Source organism: Brachycentrus maculatus, unplaced genomic scaffold, assembly GCF_059751285.1.
Source record: "Brachycentrus maculatus isolate JH-2025_06_01 unplaced genomic scaffold, ASM5975128v1 h1tg000039l, whole genome shotgun sequence".
NCBI classification, from domain to species: domain Eukaryota; kingdom Metazoa; phylum Arthropoda; class Insecta; order Trichoptera; family Brachycentridae; genus Brachycentrus; species Brachycentrus maculatus.
In genome coordinates this window covers 588,726-605,472 of record NW_028280793.1, presented here as the reverse complement: position 1 = coordinate 605,472, position 16,747 = coordinate 588,726, and the positions used below count along the sequence as shown (strand labels likewise).

The window sequence follows — 16,747 nt, the reverse complement described above, 5'->3', positions numbered from 1 at the left end:
ACCTATAAAGGTGCAGTAATGACAATGGAAACACTACCGTGGACGTGTAAAGTCGTAGAGTAAGCGGCCGTTCCGGCACTATTCTTAGCGACACAAGTGTAATTTCCACTGTGGCTCCCGGTGATGGAGGAAATTGTCAAAATGGACGTCCTACTTCCCAACTTGGTGGTTACGATTCCCAAATTAGAGGATACTTCCAAACCGTGGAAGTTCCAAGATATGTCGAGAGGAATATCTCCCTTAGAAATGTGACAGGAGAGCTGAATAGACTCCCCGGAAAACAAAGCCTGATCTATGTCGAACGGTAATATGTTCGGTGCAACTGTAGAAAATACATAAGGTGCATATCAAATACAGGATCGCATAAAACATAATCGTCAACCAAACTATCCTTGAATAACAAAATAATAAAAAACAACTAAAACATCGTTACTAATTGAACACATATGCAAATACTTGTACCATTCACGTGTAATGAGGTTGTGTAACTGATAAAGCCCGCCTTATTTTTGGCGATGCAAGTGTAGTTTCCGCTGTGTCCGGCAGTCACAGTCGATATGGATAGGAACGAAGTCCGATCGCCCATTTTTGTCGTCGATATTCCTAAATGCGAGGACATTTCGCGACCGTGGAAATTCCAGGAAATGTCTATGGGCGTATCGCCTTTTGACACGTGACAGTTTAACTGCACGGACTCCCCCGCAAACACGGAGCCGTCGGCTTCGAACGGGACGATATAAGGTGCAACTGTGGTATATGAAAATGTGATAAATATTGCAAAGTGACAAGTATGACAGAATATAATATAGGGATGTGAGAAGCGTGCGAGTGCAGTTAACAAAGCCTGGGTTAGTCAGTTAGCGGGGTGGTGACGCCTAAGTGCGATGTACCATTTACATGGACGGCTGCAGAATGGGTGGTGGCGCCGGCCCTGTTGGTCGCCGTGCAGGTGTAGATTCCGCTATGAGCAGCCGTTACCGACGAAATGCTTAGCAAAGAAGTTCTATCTCCGGCTTTCATAGTCGTTATACCCAGATGAGACGACAGTTCCCTTCCGTGAAAATTCCAAGAAATTTGAAGGGGCAAGTCCCCTTTCGATACGTGGCATTGGAGTTGCACGGATTCTCCGGAGTACACCATGTCCTCCAGCTCAAACGGGACAATGTGCGGTAAAACTGATCGAGAAATATGATGTCAAAGGTGTTATTCCGAGCGAACTAAGCAAACATTTCCCTCAGTCGAAGGTATCGGAAAAACTGAACGAAATTCTTTGAAACAAGGTCATGCAAATAAATTACAACATATAATAAAAGCATAAATAAATAAATATAGATATAAAAGCAATATAGTGCAGTATACCCTGAACGTTTAAAGTGGCCGTGTAGCTGGCGGTGCCGACGGAATTGGCGGCGGAGCACGTGTAGTTACCGCTGTGTCCCGCCATTACGGACGAAATAGTGAGTACGGAGGAGCGGTCCCCCACCTTGGTGGTGGATATGCCGAGGTGGGAGGACATCTCCCTTCCGTGGAAATTCCACGTGAGCACCAGCGGTTTGTCACCCTTAGGAATATGGCAATTGACCTGAACCGATTCGCCGTAGAAAACTGATTCGTCAAACTCAAAGGGCGATATGATGGGAGCGACTGCGAAGAACAATTTGAAAGTACCATTACGCTATACCTAAAGATATTTCCTCTTCCTGTCCAATCGAGATAAATGATGTTAAAACCTTAGCAATGCGTAAAATAAAACAAATCGTGTCGACTGAATTGCCAATTGTCTCAGATGTCCCGCCAAATTTGCAGAGGTAGGGATGCGAAAAAGGAAACTAAGAAAACATTATACAAATCTAAATACGCTACGTAATTTTAACGTCAGTAAAATTAAGCGGGAAAAATACCATTAACAGCGAGTTCTGCCGAATGATTAACAGAACCGGCCACGTTTTTAACGAAGCACGTGTATAGGCCTTGATTATCGTGGGCTACGCTCTCGATGCTAAGTTGGCTCGAGCGTTTGGACGTCGCTATGGATACGCCATTCTGGCCATTTAGAATTCTGTTATCGCCGCGAAACCAAGCTATTTCGATAGGGAGGTCTCCTTTGCTGACTGTACATGTTACCAGCACCATTTCCAGCGCATTCACGGGATCGGGGCCAAAGTCAAAGGGGATGATTTGCGGGGCGACTGGAGGGATCGATACAAGAGTTAACAAATTATAATAATAAAATACATAAAATATATCTAAAAACTGTCCCGCTGAAAGCGATGCATTCTTAAATCTGTACCGTTGACATTGAGATGTGTGGTATGCGACACGCCTCCTGCCTCATTTTTAGCCAAGCAAGTATAATTTCCCCTGTGCATCGCTTGGACTGCGTCGATGCTGAGCATGGAAATTCTTTTGCTACTTCTCGCTATCATTATTCCATTCCCGGTAGTCAATACCTGGCCGTTCAATTCCCACGAGATGTTGAGTGGGAGGTCGCCTTTGCTGACTGTACACGTTAGTGATACCGTATCTCCGGCGTTGAGAATCTCTTCACCAAAATCGAACGGTGTCATCTGGGGTGAAACTATAGGGATGGGAAATGTAAATAAACTGGTTTCATCCGGGGCGAAGCTATAGGGATGGGAAATAAAAAAGACGGGAGTAAATCAAATTAAGAACTGAAATACATATTATCCAACTTTGTACCGTTAACTATCAACATGGACGTGTGATTAGCGTAACCGGCCTTGTTGGATGCTACGCAAGCAAACAGGCCTCCGTGTTCCGCTTTGATCGACTCGATACTCATTGTATTCACTCGGTTACTCGTTCTTATAATGGAAATTCCTTCGTGCTGTTGGCTAATTTGGATTCCGTTCAGATACCAGTTGATTTCCAGGGGTAAGTCTCCCTTACTAACGGTGCACTGCAGAGACACCATGTCGCCAGGATTTGCGGGTTCGTCGCCGAAGTTAAAAGGCATGATTTGCGGAGCGACTGCGTGTAACGAATAGTACATATTGTTATAATACTGAAAACTCGACTACTCTTGTTCTCTAGTGTGGAAAATATAATAGGAATAATAGTATAAACCAAAACAGAAAAGGCACCAACTATTATACAGCTAAAGTTTCAATATGGGAGGGTTATTCTACACTACCGTTGACATAAAGATGCGCCGTATGATCCGACTTGCCCGCCGGATTGCTCGCGATGCAAGTATAACTTCCTTTGTGAATCGCCTGTACGGAATCTACGCTCAGAATAGAAATTCTTTTCCCCGATTTGACTATCGTTATACTATCTCCAGAGGATATATTGTTCCCGTTCAAGGCCCAATAAATGTCTAAAGGCAGGTCGCCCTTGCTGACTGTGCACGTCAGAGAAACAGTTTCACCGGCGTTCAATGTCTCATCACCAAAATTAAACGGGTTGATTTGTGGAGCAACTGAATAAATAAACCATTATATAATATACATATCGATAACAATATAATAAAAGGAACAAATAAAAATGGGGATAAAAAGTTAAGCAATCAGTTTATCAATGTATCATTCGCATTAAATTTGTACCGTACCGTTGACTGCCAAGTTAGCCGAATAATTAGCCCGGCCGGCGCCGTTGGAAGCGACGCAAGTGTACGAGGACCGGTGCTCAGCTTTTACATAGTCAACGCTCAAAGTGGAAATTCTTTGACTGATTTTATTGATGGATATTCCCAAGTCTCCGTGTTTCAGCGGAGTATTCTCCATCATCCACTGTATGGAGAGTGGCAAGTCACCCTTTACCGTGCACTGAACGGAGACCGTGTCACCAGAATTGATAGGATCATCTCCGAAATCGAAATGGTGGATTGATGGAGGTACTGATGTGAAATAAAGGGGTAAATTAATATTTGTTTACGCATTCTCTCGTGGCACGTTTATTGTAATTCACGCATGATGCCTCAGTAATGAAAAGGATGTGTATAAAATAATAATACAAAAATACACTCTCAAACACTAATCTATCGAGGCTGTAAAAAGTACCATTAACAGAAAGTTCCGCAGAGAAGTTAGAATACCCGGCGGTATTTTTAGCAACGCAAGTATACACTCCTCGGTGGGCGGCTGACACCGATTCTATACTGAGGCTGCTCAGCCTTTGACTCATTTTGACTATATTTATGCCACTAGTTGCAGACTTCAGTATGTTCCCATTGTGCATCCAAGTTATGTCTATCGGCATGTCGCCTTTGGTGAGCATACACTGTACGGCCGCCATGTCGCCGGCGTTAGAAGCCTCTTCCCCGAAAGAGAAAGGCATGACCTGAGGAGAAACTAAGGGATGTCGGGATTTAAATTATAGTAATGTTATTTTACGTTGTATCAAAACACTAAGCTACTTATGGATAAAACTAAATTGATTCGAATCTACCGTTGACATCTAATACTGCTGACTGATTTGCAGTTCCGGCAATATTTTTCACTGCGCAAATGTAAATTCCACGATGTTCCGCTTTTACTGAATCGATGCTCAGAGCAGAAACTTTCTTATTTGTTTTCGTTATTACAATTCCTGGTATATTATTTTGCGTGATAACGATTCCATTCAAACTCCAGGATATGTCTACAGGCATATCTCCCTTGTTAACTGCACATTGCACAGTGGTCATATCTCCAGCATCCACGGGCTCAGACCCGAACTCAAACGGTATGATTTGGGGTGGAACTAGCACAAAAACAAGTAGTGAGTGAAGGATTTCTGTGAATAACTTCGACAATATACATATGTATTTAGCTACTAAAATATTACGCTACATTTTGGAAAGTAGGTGGTCGAAATGTTCACTAATTCATACACTTTTGGCGGGACATAATTTTGTTTTTGTCGTATTTTTTTAAAAACCTAAATTCTATTCCATATCTGTAAAAAAAAGCACAGTTTAAAGCAATTCTTGTGAAACTGGAAGCACCTCTGAAATTGTATAAAATTTAAGTATCTGAAAATAAAATAGTCATCTGAAATAGAAAAATTTACAGTATAAAAATACAATAGAGCTGGAAGTATATAAAAAGTACCTGTTAAAAAAAAAAAAATTTTAAGAAAACAGTACAAAACTCATGTTTTAGTTAATGATTCTCTTCATCCTTGTTTTAAACTTATATAATAAACTCGAGTATGTTTAAAAACAGGCACAAACAGGAATTGAAACTGGTTGTAGCTGTTATCAAATATATTTCATTATAATTAGTTACTTTTTAATTCGTAAAATGTTGTTGATTCCATATTATAAATTCAATGAGTCGTCAATTAGTGGGAATCGAACCCATTTTAATAAATATAAAAAGCATTACAAGAAGTGGTTTATGCAAAATTTACTTGGAACCGTGACAGACATCTAAGAAAAAAACCACTTTGATCAATATTTTACAAAAGCATCGTAAAAACACAACAGTAACATGTCCAAAAGATGTCTAAAATTAATTTTATTAATGCGGCTTTTATTCCTATTTTTTTTCTTATATAGATTATTGGTAATTTCCAAATAAAACTTCCGTTATTCAAACAAAAGATTTAGCTAGAAGTTTTTTATATATCCTTTTCATTTTGAAAATACAATACAATCAAAACAGTAATAAACAAAAACCGTTGAATAATACTTAATTTCATATTTCATTACTTGTTTTGTATTTAAAACAGCTGAATTATGTTGTAAGTTTTAAAATCCTACTACTACCATTACGCCGTTCCCCTGAAGGGTTAGGCAGAGAGGATGGAATTCTTTCACATCTATACATCTAAGAACACGCCCTCTGGTTAAGCAGACTTTTAACACGGCCAGATTCTGATTGATCTGGTCATGCCAAATTTTTTGGCCAACCTCGTTCTGTTCTTCCGTTCACATTTGCCAAACATAAGTCATTATCTAATCACTCCATATGTCCAATTCAATTATCCATTTAAAATCCCCCCTTCGTTCCTTCCCTGAACAATGAGGTCTTGTGGACATGTCACCATCGCGTTACAAGGATGCAATATGTTCCGAGAAAAACTAGTCATTAGAATTAAATGGACTGGATTAACTCACCCATTACTTTGACTTCGAGGGATTCGCGAACGCTGTATCCTTTGGCATTCTTGGCAACGCACGTGTAGGTAGCTTGGTCGCTCGTCCTCTCCACGTTCTCGATGATGAGGGTCCCGTTGGGGAAGACCTTCTGCTTCCTGTTGATGGGCAGCACCCTGTTGTCCCTCTCCCAGACGATGGAATCGATCGGGTAACCGGCCACGGGGCAGTGCACAATGAGGGTGTCTCCGGCAACGATGGAGTGCTTGTCCATTTTACGGATGAAAGGCAGACCATACACGTTCACTCGTCCGGAATGCGAGGCGCTTCCAACCTATTTGATACAAAAAGGACGGTAAACAGCTTCAATCAATTTTATCAAAATTATCCCATTGCACCACTAATAAAGATGACATAATTTGTTCAAACTATTTGATTTTGACACTTTTTTTTTACCAAATATAAAATAATAATAAATTAAACACAAAATAAAAATGGTAAAACATTTATTACATTTGTTACATTTTTTAATATAATTTGATACAATTTCTATACATTTATACATATGGTATACATATGGTATATTTATACATACAAACTTATAATTTTAGTTTCGCTGTGCCTCTCCAAAAAAGAGACTGAGCTCTTGTGTTTGGAGAGAGACTTACACTCAAGGTTTATTGTTTTATTTGATTAATGGTATAATAGTCTTTTTCTTTTCTTTTATATATTTTCTGAAGATTAACATGTAATAGGCATTAATTTTTTCTTAAGAATTTTGATATCTTCTAAATTTGTTTATTTCTTTATGGAGTTTATTGAAGTATTTAATTTCTAAATATTTGAAGGTGTTTAGTATTAAATTTTGGAGTTGAAAAACATATAAGCATATTTTTTGTTAGTTGGTAAGATAGATCATTATGGCTCATCCCCAGGTAGTTCAGTTCAAAGTTGTGGAAATTATTGTTGTTTAGTTTTGATGTTAAAAGACAATCTGGCGAATCGCCGGCTTTGTGAGTCAGTGACAAATTGACCTTGGCCGGCGATTGGCCAGCTTTGTGTTGCAATGGGTTAATGGTTATGCCGGAGTGATATTTACCTTGCTAGTAGCGATACATTTGTATAAACCACCATCGTTTGTGTGAATAGAGGAAATATTCAGATGAGAAACCACATTCCCATCAACGGTCACATATTGGCCAACCTGAAAAGGAAAGAATATTTAATAAAAATGAGTTTATTACAATAATATCAGGAAACCAGTTTGTTACCGTAATAGAGGGTGAGTGTGTCAAGGGTAATTTATTACAATAAAATGGGGTAGATTGTTAAAGGTATATGGTAAGTTTATCATAATAACTAAATGTAGATTTGTCACGGTAAAATACGGTGTATTTGTCACAATTATATATTATACATAGATGTGTTTGTTACAATAACATGTGATGATTTGTGTTTGTTATATACATAGTGTGCAAGTAACAATAACATATGGCAAGTTTGTTACAGTAACATATGGTGAATTTGTCACGGTAACATGCGGTGACTTTAACCTGTCCGGGAGTATGACCGCACATGGTTCTCCACTTTCCAAGACATTCCTAGAAGGAGTATTTTCAGAACTGCTCGAAATGGGGATGATTACTCTCATGTGATAGTCGAGGTCAAGTGGACCTGACATGACACACAAAGAAGGAGTATTGGCATACATGAATGGCCGTGCTTATAACTAAAGCCAAGTGGTATTTATTTATAAAATGGCACTTGTACTGCCATCTGTGGTTGCATTGAAACACAAAAACTATGTTTCAGATTATTTTTCGGTTTCACCCACGACATTTTACTTAAAACAATGCTTGTGTGACGCCTTCGTAATCATATTGTCAAAGAAAACCTGTTTACTGGCATAAATGTTTTTTTTAAATTTTTATTCAAGATAATATCGACGGCCCCTATGTAAAGTACACTATCTGCAAATTTGTTACTTTACAGGAGAGAGCTTAGAAGATTTTTTCAACGTATTTTTATTTATTAATTAACGGTTTTATCTGAAATTCTAAACTAGTATTATACATTCAAAAATACGATTAAATAATGTATTAAATCGTTTTAAAACTTCATTCCTTGTCAAAATTAAATAGTTAGCGTTTTAGTAGTTAATTTCATTTCGAAAATTCGATGTAGATAGCGTCTTATACGCCTGAAAACTAGGCGTGATTTATTTTACATATATTTTTTGTTTGTTTATATTTGTAGATAACGGTCAGTTGATAACGTACACCAAATATCTCAAAATTGACAAAAATGTAGTTAGAGCACTTTACGTAGGGCACGTCGATATGTTGCTTATAGCATTGACTATGATATGAAATTACAAAAAGTAAAAAAAAAATATTAAAAAAAAAACTATCCCCAGATAAAGTTTTGTCAGCAGAAAGTCACTCCCGGGCAGGTTAATATAGTAACATATTGTTATATTCTACTGTAAGTTATGTTTGTTATATGTAGTAACATAGGCTGGAAAAAGAAATCTGCCTTGTACCTGGAACCTCTCTGTATTTTGCAGGCGACGGCCATCAAGTTCCCAGGACAGTTCGGGAGTAGGGTTTCCGGAGGCGATGCATTTCAGTTCAAGGGCGGGTCCGGGGTTCAGAGTCCTCTCTCCAAAGCTGTGACGAATCTGTGGCGGCTCAACTAAAATAACATTGTCCTGTTAGGAACATATCGCTCACTCCTTTCAATAACGTCATATATCAAAAATCGACAATTTTCAGTTGTGCATGTTTTCTGAATGCCCAGAAAATGTACTATATCCCAGTAAAGGCGGCATATTTTTAACTTAATATTTACCCGCTACAGGGCAGAAAGTGTTGTTTTCGCATTTTGAAGAAAAGGTATTGTTTAAGTATTTTTTTAAATATACTAAATATTTTTCAAATGGAGAATAAAGTCAGGTTTTACCTAAAAAAAACTGTTGCACAGTAAAAAGTTCAATAAGTGGCTTGATATGTATTTTTAATACATTGTATTATATTTCAAAACTTTAAAAACGATCTCCTGAAAAATCAAGTTTTTTGATATATGACGTTGTTGAAAGGAGAAAGCGATATCCTTAAAATATATTTTGTAACATGTCAAAATAACATCATTTTACATACATCGTCCGCCGAGTTTGAGTTCCGCACTGGCTCCTGCACTTTCTTGATCGTTCCGGATGAAACATTGGTACATTCCCTTATCTTCCTTCTTCACGGAATCAATACTGAAATTTTAATATTATAGAAACACATCAAACAAAACACATAGGTACCTCTTTTGGTCAATAGATCTTTGATTATTATGCAATAAAGTCGTACAAGCTATTTCCATTACCTATAAAGTCACTAAATATCGAAACTTAGTACAAAAGAGTTATTCATAAATGGATAATAAAGGTGGGTAGATCTGAAATAGATCGCATCGTTCAGCCAGGTAAGAAAATTTTGACATTTCATTAATTGATTTACAATCATTTTGTGGTAATATCCATCCATTTTAAATTTAAATTTTACTTAGTAAATACCACTATTTCTCAAAATCTATTGTGACACTTGTATCGATGAATTCTGCATCATTTTCAAACACCGTGGTTTTTAATGGTCATGAAAATGATGATGAATGAATTTAAACACATGTCACAATAGATTTTAAAAAATAATAGTGCTTATAAAGTGATTTTTTTTTTAAATCTTGAATGCACGCAAACATTTTCTGCAGTACTTTTTGGGTGAACGCGATTTAAAGACATTTTAGGTGTGCCATTTCAAACTATGTTGAAGCATGCACTATCACCATCTGTGGGCTAGTTCATTAAGCTCAAATTACTAAAAATATTTAAGGCAGTGGGCCTTTCTTTTCATTAAAAAATTAATGAACTTACCGGAGAATAGCGTCGTGATGGTTGATGTCCTTTCCATCCTTAAGCCAGTTGATGGTCTTGATTGGATTTCCTTCAAAACGGCAAGTAAAAAGAGCTGGTCTTCCAAAATCGACTGTTTGGGTTGCAGGTTCAATGGTGGTTTTCAATGGTGCAGTCACGGTAAGAACAGTCTCGACGGATTCACCTGATCAAAAATATAATTTATTAATCTTTATTCCGATAACAGAATGCTATAAACAATGGAATCACACCGAGAAATATCAATCCGGATGATCTCAAAAAGTTAAATGTATTTTAAGTTGATTTAGAAAAGAAAGAAAAAAAATAGTCAAATAATATTGGATTCAATAATTTAAGTGAGCACATTTAAAAATTTCTTTCATTGAATGTGAAAAATATACTGAAAGCAACAAAAAAAAAGAACTCTTGCATAAACACAAATGCATATGGCTGGACAACCGGCTTTTTCAGAATTGCAACCTGGCAATCATGGGTTTAGTAAAAAATGCCAAACTGGCGACATCACAGAAAGGCCACTTTACCTCGAGCCGTCATGATGAATTGTAAACAAAAATAACAAAAACATATGACGGTATGACATATGGCAGAGACAGACAGATTTCTGCCACTTGGGTAACAGGAAACACTGTAGATAATACCAAAAGATAGAGACAAAAGGTATCCTGCGTCGTATGCATTTGTGAAAACATTTGCCTGCTTGTAGGAGTAATGTGAGATATTACTAACCTCCAACGGAATTGTTAACAACGCAAAGGTATTTTCCGGAATCGTCGACTAATGCTTCCTTAATAATCAAAGTTCCCGAGACTTGCTTTACACGATCATCCAAAGTAACAGGCTGCTTCCTGGATGTTCCTTCAATGAACTTATACCACCTGAAACAAAAGAAAACCTCATTTAAAATTAATTAAATCAATCAAAATGCCATAATGGTGAAATCTAATTGCTTTTGTATCAATTTCTATTAATGAATTTAAATATTGACTAAGAATCGGGTATCGAAATGGATTCATAGTTGTATTTTAAAGAATATAAAAATAGAGGATTTTAAAATGATTATAATTGTTTATTTAATAGTTTATAATAATATTGAATTTACTTTGTTAAAATCAAGTTAATAAGTCTATTTATCTATGTATTTTTCCTAGTAGAAATATTAAAGTACATTGTTTACAGGAACATACATAAGTACATATATAGCATACATACCTCGCTGTCACCAGAAATCATTGAGGTTATTTTTTTAGGCAATTTACGAACACAAACATATAACATCAATCATTAATCATTTTGACATTGAATGGAAAATCATTCACAAAATACAAAATTTGTTATAATTCATTTGGTCCAAACTTCTTGAGAAATGTAATGAATAGTTATATGTTTGCGATTTTTTTACCTGAAACTTGGCACTGGAAATCCTTGGCTAAGACATAAAATTGGCCCGGGTTCTTTTACCGTTATCGACAATTCTTGAAGTCGATCGCCAGATAATTTAGGTGGCACGCTGCTGGTAGGCTCTTTAAAATACCAATTGAATTAAGTAAAATCAAAGAGAAGAAATACACACCTGAATGTCGGAGAGTACCGCAAAAAAAGTCTAAATTATTGTAACTTTCTTGTACTTTGTTGGGGCGATGAAAAAATTCTAAAACGTGTACATAAATACCTGAAACTCGGAACGGGAAACGCTTGACTCAGACTCAGAATCGCTCCGGACGATCCCAAACTCATCACGACTTCTTGCAGACGACCGCCGGTCAATGAGGGACCGACGCTACTAGATGGCTCTTTTTACGCATAAAAGGAAAAACTATTTTTATGCCGAAGTGATACCAGATTGTTGCAACAATGCCGTGAATGTTGAGAAGGTAAGACTAGCGCTTATAATTAAAGAAGCTCGAGATACTTACGGGGTAAGAGTATGTTAAAAATCTATGATTTTATATTAGAGAAAACGTGAACACAAAATGAACCATTGTCTAGAGCAATTCAAAATGTATATACAAACCGGGTTTTAACTAAAAAATAAAACATTAAATATGTGATAAATAAAATACAGCAGTGAGCGGGTTACAAGCGGTATGATAAAAGGGGAAAGTTATTTGATATTGAAGCTCTCGGTGTAAGAAAAGGGAATAATGAGAAACTACTGTATTTTCAACACCATTTGTATGAGGCTGATGATGATGAAAAGTCTTCCACCAAAGAATCGCTAAATCAATTTAAAAATGGCAAAAAAGCTTAAAGCACCACCCGTTCACTTACCGAAGGGTGAGCCCAAGGGCTATAGTCTGAGGGAAGAGACATCATCACGCCTTCATCAAATCACGCGGTAGTGTCTGGAACACACCACACAATGTTTTATTTAAAGCAATCATATTTACGCTCTATGAAAACCGTGTGAAATCTTAATAAAATAACAAACTTTTCACATTATTCAAACGAAATGTAATGATCAGATGAATGCGTGTGATATCATTTAGGAAAAACGGGAAAATGGTTCAATTTTTTTCAGGAAGGTAAATACAAACAGCATGGCGTTTTTAAAAAACCATCCGTGTGCTCAAAACAAAAAGGAAAGGTGGATGAAAATGGCAGTATTTCAAAATTCAACATATCAAATGGATAAGTGCGTACGCAATACCTCATATTTGGAGCGGGGAAAGCTTGCGCGTCGCACAACATTACAATGGGAGTTGCATTATGACCGACGTTCTTATTAAGACCATCACCGGTTATCTTTGGGGCGGTTCTACCTGTCGGTTCTGCAATGACAAAACACTACCGGTTCTATTCTACTCTCCAAAAATGCACAACTTTGCATGAAGAGACTTCGGCACAAAGCACACCTGAATGTTGGGAACGTAGTTGAATCTGTACGTATCAACTTACCTTCAAAATATGTAGATACAAATAAGCAAATTGGTGATTCTCATTTTGATAACTTGGCGGTTTTGGATAGAAAGAAAAAAAATTAATAATTTCTCAAACCTAAACAACGGCGCCGGATAACTAACCACTTCGCAAGTTAAGTAAACCGTGTTCGATATCGGAGTACTTATAATTTTCCATCCTTGGAAAACATCGCCCAATTGTTTTTTTGGAGCGATGTTGTTTGTTGGTTCTGCGAAAAAGAAAACCCCGTATAAAACCGCAAGGTCAGAAGACAATAATTTCTTCGATAGTCACCGAATGTTGGGATGCAAAAATACCTCCATCTCTCAAACCTTACAAAGCAAACTTTTTAAATATTTTGCTCAACACTTTCGGTCCATCAAAACTACAAAGTTGTACCAACCTGAAAATGGGAGAAGGGTGGCCAACGACTTGACACATCATAAAAACCTGGTCCCCGAGCCGAGGACTCATTAGTTTGCCACCTTCGTATTTATCACCGAGGGCTTTAGGAGCAATATTGTTTGTAGGCTCTGTAATACAGGGGTAGGAAAAGATGCAAAAAGGGAACATTTAAATATTGCTAAATATAGGAGAAGGTACCCGCAAAGCGTAGAATAATGAAATTGCGATAAACTAACCTATAAATAGGCGAAGGGTATCCGATAACCTGACACAACAAGTAGATATTACCAAGGGCCTTAGCGGACAACACTTTTCCTAGAGACTTCTCCCCGACAAGCTTAGGAGCAATATTGTTTGTTGGCTCTGAAAACAATAATCCGGCCACTTGACAAAACAGATCGAAAATCTAATGGAATATATATTGAGGGGTAATAACTATAACTAGGTAACCCTTGATTGGTTAGGGTAGGTTAGATAAGATTAGGTCAGGTGTCTTAAGCGAGTTTACTCGCTCTCAGTTGCTGTTCCTGTGCGGCAGTTTATGTCTGTTTTTAAATAATTTCTAGTACAAATTCGAATAATCTAAAACATGGAAGATATCTACTAGGACGATTAATAAATAATACGATATTACAGTTTATTTATATTACTGATTTCAAAGAGATTTACCCAAAGGCTTTGCATGACAGTCAACAAGTGTCTCTAATACAAAGGGTTGTCAAATTTAAAAAAAAAACTGAGATCAGCCATATTTATGCCATCCGGCAGATAAAGAGCTTGAGCTTTGTTAGGAAATTGTCAACCAAGATGTGAGCTTAATAAATCGGTATTTTGTATTTTTATGCTGTAGAATAAACGTATAAATTCTTCATGACATGATATATAATTGACACATATACATACCAGAAAATAATGAAAACTTGAATTTTGAAGTTACATAGTTGTAGTAATTACCCCAAATATGACATTGGAAAAAGGAACCTGCAAAACTTTTTCAATACTATTTTCCTGAAATACTATTTTCCTTTTTATCTTACTGCTTCCCGTTCGATACGCAGACATTACGGTAAATAGTAAAATTAAATTATAACAACACTTGCCTGAATAAGGGAACTGGAAATGATTGTGCCTGGCACAACAGCCCGAAACTTTGTCCAATGGCGCGCACAAATGTACTACTCTTTGAATCTGTTGAAAAAGTCGGCGCCTTCGCTCCCACCGGCTCTGTGTGCGACTAGACAAATTGCTCGTTCTAAATATTAAGGATTCCAAAGGGACTTGCCTGAACAGCGGTAGAGGGAACCCTTGCGCTTGACATAATAATCCAAAACCAGTCTTCACGGAGCGGAGGAAAGCGATACTCGTGGCATCAGTAGAAAATGCCGGAGCCTTAGACCCCATCGGCTCTAAATAAATTTAGTCACAAAGACTTAAGAAATAATTTACAAAGATCAACACACGGTCAACTTGCCTCAATGCGGGAGTAGAATATCACACTTTTTAACAATTTTGAATATTTCAAAATGGTTAAAGACTCCGCGAATACTACTGTTAAAGATATATAAAAATTACCTGAATAATGGAACGGGAAACGCTTGAGCTTGGCAAAGCAAACCGAAACTCTGTCCTACTGAACGCTCGAATGTAATACTTTTAGAATCAGTTGAAAATGTCGGTTTCTTAGCTCCCACCGGTTCTGTTCCAAAATAATATTTGATGTAAAAATTATAAGGTGAGTCGGAAGACTTGCCTGAACAATGGGACCGGAAAACCTTGCGCTTGACATAACAAACCAAATCCAGTGTTCACAGACCGTATAAATGTGATACTTGCGGCATCGGTGGAAAATGCAGGGGCCTTGGAACCCATCGGCTCTAAAGATAACAAAATGTCATGTTGGAATACAGAGAAAAAGCTAAAACTTGCCTAAATGACGGGGTAGGGAATCCTTGAGCTTGACACAGGAGAGCGAATCCCTGGCCCTGAGACTTACGAAAAATACTTCCCATGGATTCGGTGGAAAATGTAGGTATCCTAACGCCGATCGGTTCTGGGGTAAAAAAATCTAAGATAACGTACCAATATACAAATAACTTGCCTGAATAGAGGGACAGGAAACGCCTGAGCCGGACACAACATACCAAAACTCTGACCTTCTAAACGCCTTATTCGAGAGAGAGAAGAATCGGTGGAAAAGGTTGGTGCCTTAGCTCCAACGGGCTCTAAACGAAAATGTAACAATAACTTTGAACTTGTTTATTTAAAAAATTATAAAAGACAAACGTTAACCGATGAATTTGGGATATAGTAGATCATGGCCGCCACGAACATACAGTAACTATAAATATGTAATAATAAAGTAAGAATAAATATGTATATCTTACCTGAATGCGGGAACGGGGAATGCTTGCGCTTGGCATAATAGGTTTAATCCAGACTTTGACTCAAAAGTATACGAAAAAGATGAGGAAATACTTGAAAATGCTGGCTTTTTTGATCCCATGGGCTCTGTTGGTCGGTACAAGAACAATGACACATGTAGAAAGCCAAAGGAATAAACTGCTTCTTACCTAAATATGGGGACAGGAAGAGCCTGCGCTTGACATAGTAATGCGAAGCTTTGTCCTCGATCTTTGATAAAAATGCTGCCTTTTGATTCGGATGAAAATGTTGGCATTTTAACACCAACGGGTTCTACAAAAACCCAAATTATTGTCTATAATTACCCATATACTAGATATTACCCATTATCTATTACCCAACATTAGCTGAACAAAAATTGATCGTTTATAGTGCTTGTTACCACCTCCTTTGAAAAAATATAGTAGTCTTTACAATCCATCTGATTATCAAGAGACACAACCTCGAGTTAATACAAATGTAATGTAATATGGGAAGAATGTAATTAAAATAATATGCACACCTAAAAGCCGGTTCAGGAAACCCCTGCGCCTGACACAAAAGGGACATACCACCGAAGGCGGCGACCATTTGGGAATAGGAGGTGGCTGCAGATGGAAACGCAGGTGCCCGCGCAGTTACCGGCTCTGCGCACAATTTCAGAATGGGCGATCTTAAATAAGCGCTATAACTCCACCAGAGGATATTTGAAAGATTTTAAAACCGTTAGTCACCTGAAAGATGGAACGGGATATCCCTGAGCTTGACAAAGTAAAACGAAATTGAGGCCGAGCTCTTTCGACAAGGCGGTGCTTTTAAATTCCGATGAGAATGTCGGGGCCTTTGCGCCGATCGGTTCTAAAGAAAAACGATAAAATCAAATTACTAAAAGTTCACTTTGCGATTGAGTTTTACCTGAATGAAGGGACAGGGAACGCTTGAGCCGGGCAAAATAACGCAAAAGTCAGGCCGAGTTGCCTTTCTATCCAGGATCGCTTGACGTCACTGGACAGTGTGGGTGCCTTGCCCCCCACGGGTTCTGGTCAACGGTGAAAAATGTG

At 37.7% G+C, this 16,747-nt stretch overlaps 1 protein-coding gene across 50 annotated transcripts in view; it reads right to left on the bottom strand.

Annotated features, from left to right (window-relative positions):
- The window catches only part of Dscam1 (Down syndrome cell adhesion molecule 1), a 140,275-nt gene that overhangs the window by 40,602 nt on the left and 82,926 nt on the right, over nt 1–16,747 (bottom strand). For 16 of the 50 annotated variants that reach the window (XM_088276940.1, XM_088276930.1, XM_088276944.1 and 13 more), the window contains exons 7-15: nt 13,285–13,414; nt 10,710–10,858; nt 9,963–10,146; nt 9,202–9,305; nt 8,586–8,737; nt 7,143–7,247; nt 6,065–6,377; nt 4,023–4,313; nt 3,572–3,859 (exon numbers count right to left, since the gene is read on the bottom strand). In XM_088276940.1, the coding sequence (XP_088133066.1) occupies nt 3,572–3,859; nt 4,023–4,313; nt 6,065–6,377; nt 7,143–7,247; nt 8,586–8,737; nt 9,202–9,305; nt 9,963–10,146; nt 10,710–10,858; nt 13,285–13,414 (1,716 nt within the window). Of the gene's footprint in view, nt 1–37; nt 323–462; nt 748–890; nt 1,176–1,901; nt 2,190–2,290; nt 2,579–3,154; nt 3,443–3,571; nt 3,860–4,022; nt 4,314–6,064; nt 6,378–7,142; nt 7,248–8,585; nt 8,738–9,201; nt 9,306–9,962; nt 10,147–10,709; nt 10,859–13,284; nt 13,415–16,601; nt 16,726–16,747 lie in introns of all 50 variants that reach the window. The other 34 variants (XM_088276962.1, XM_088276887.1, XM_088276904.1 and 31 more) reach the window with 14 other exon arrangements.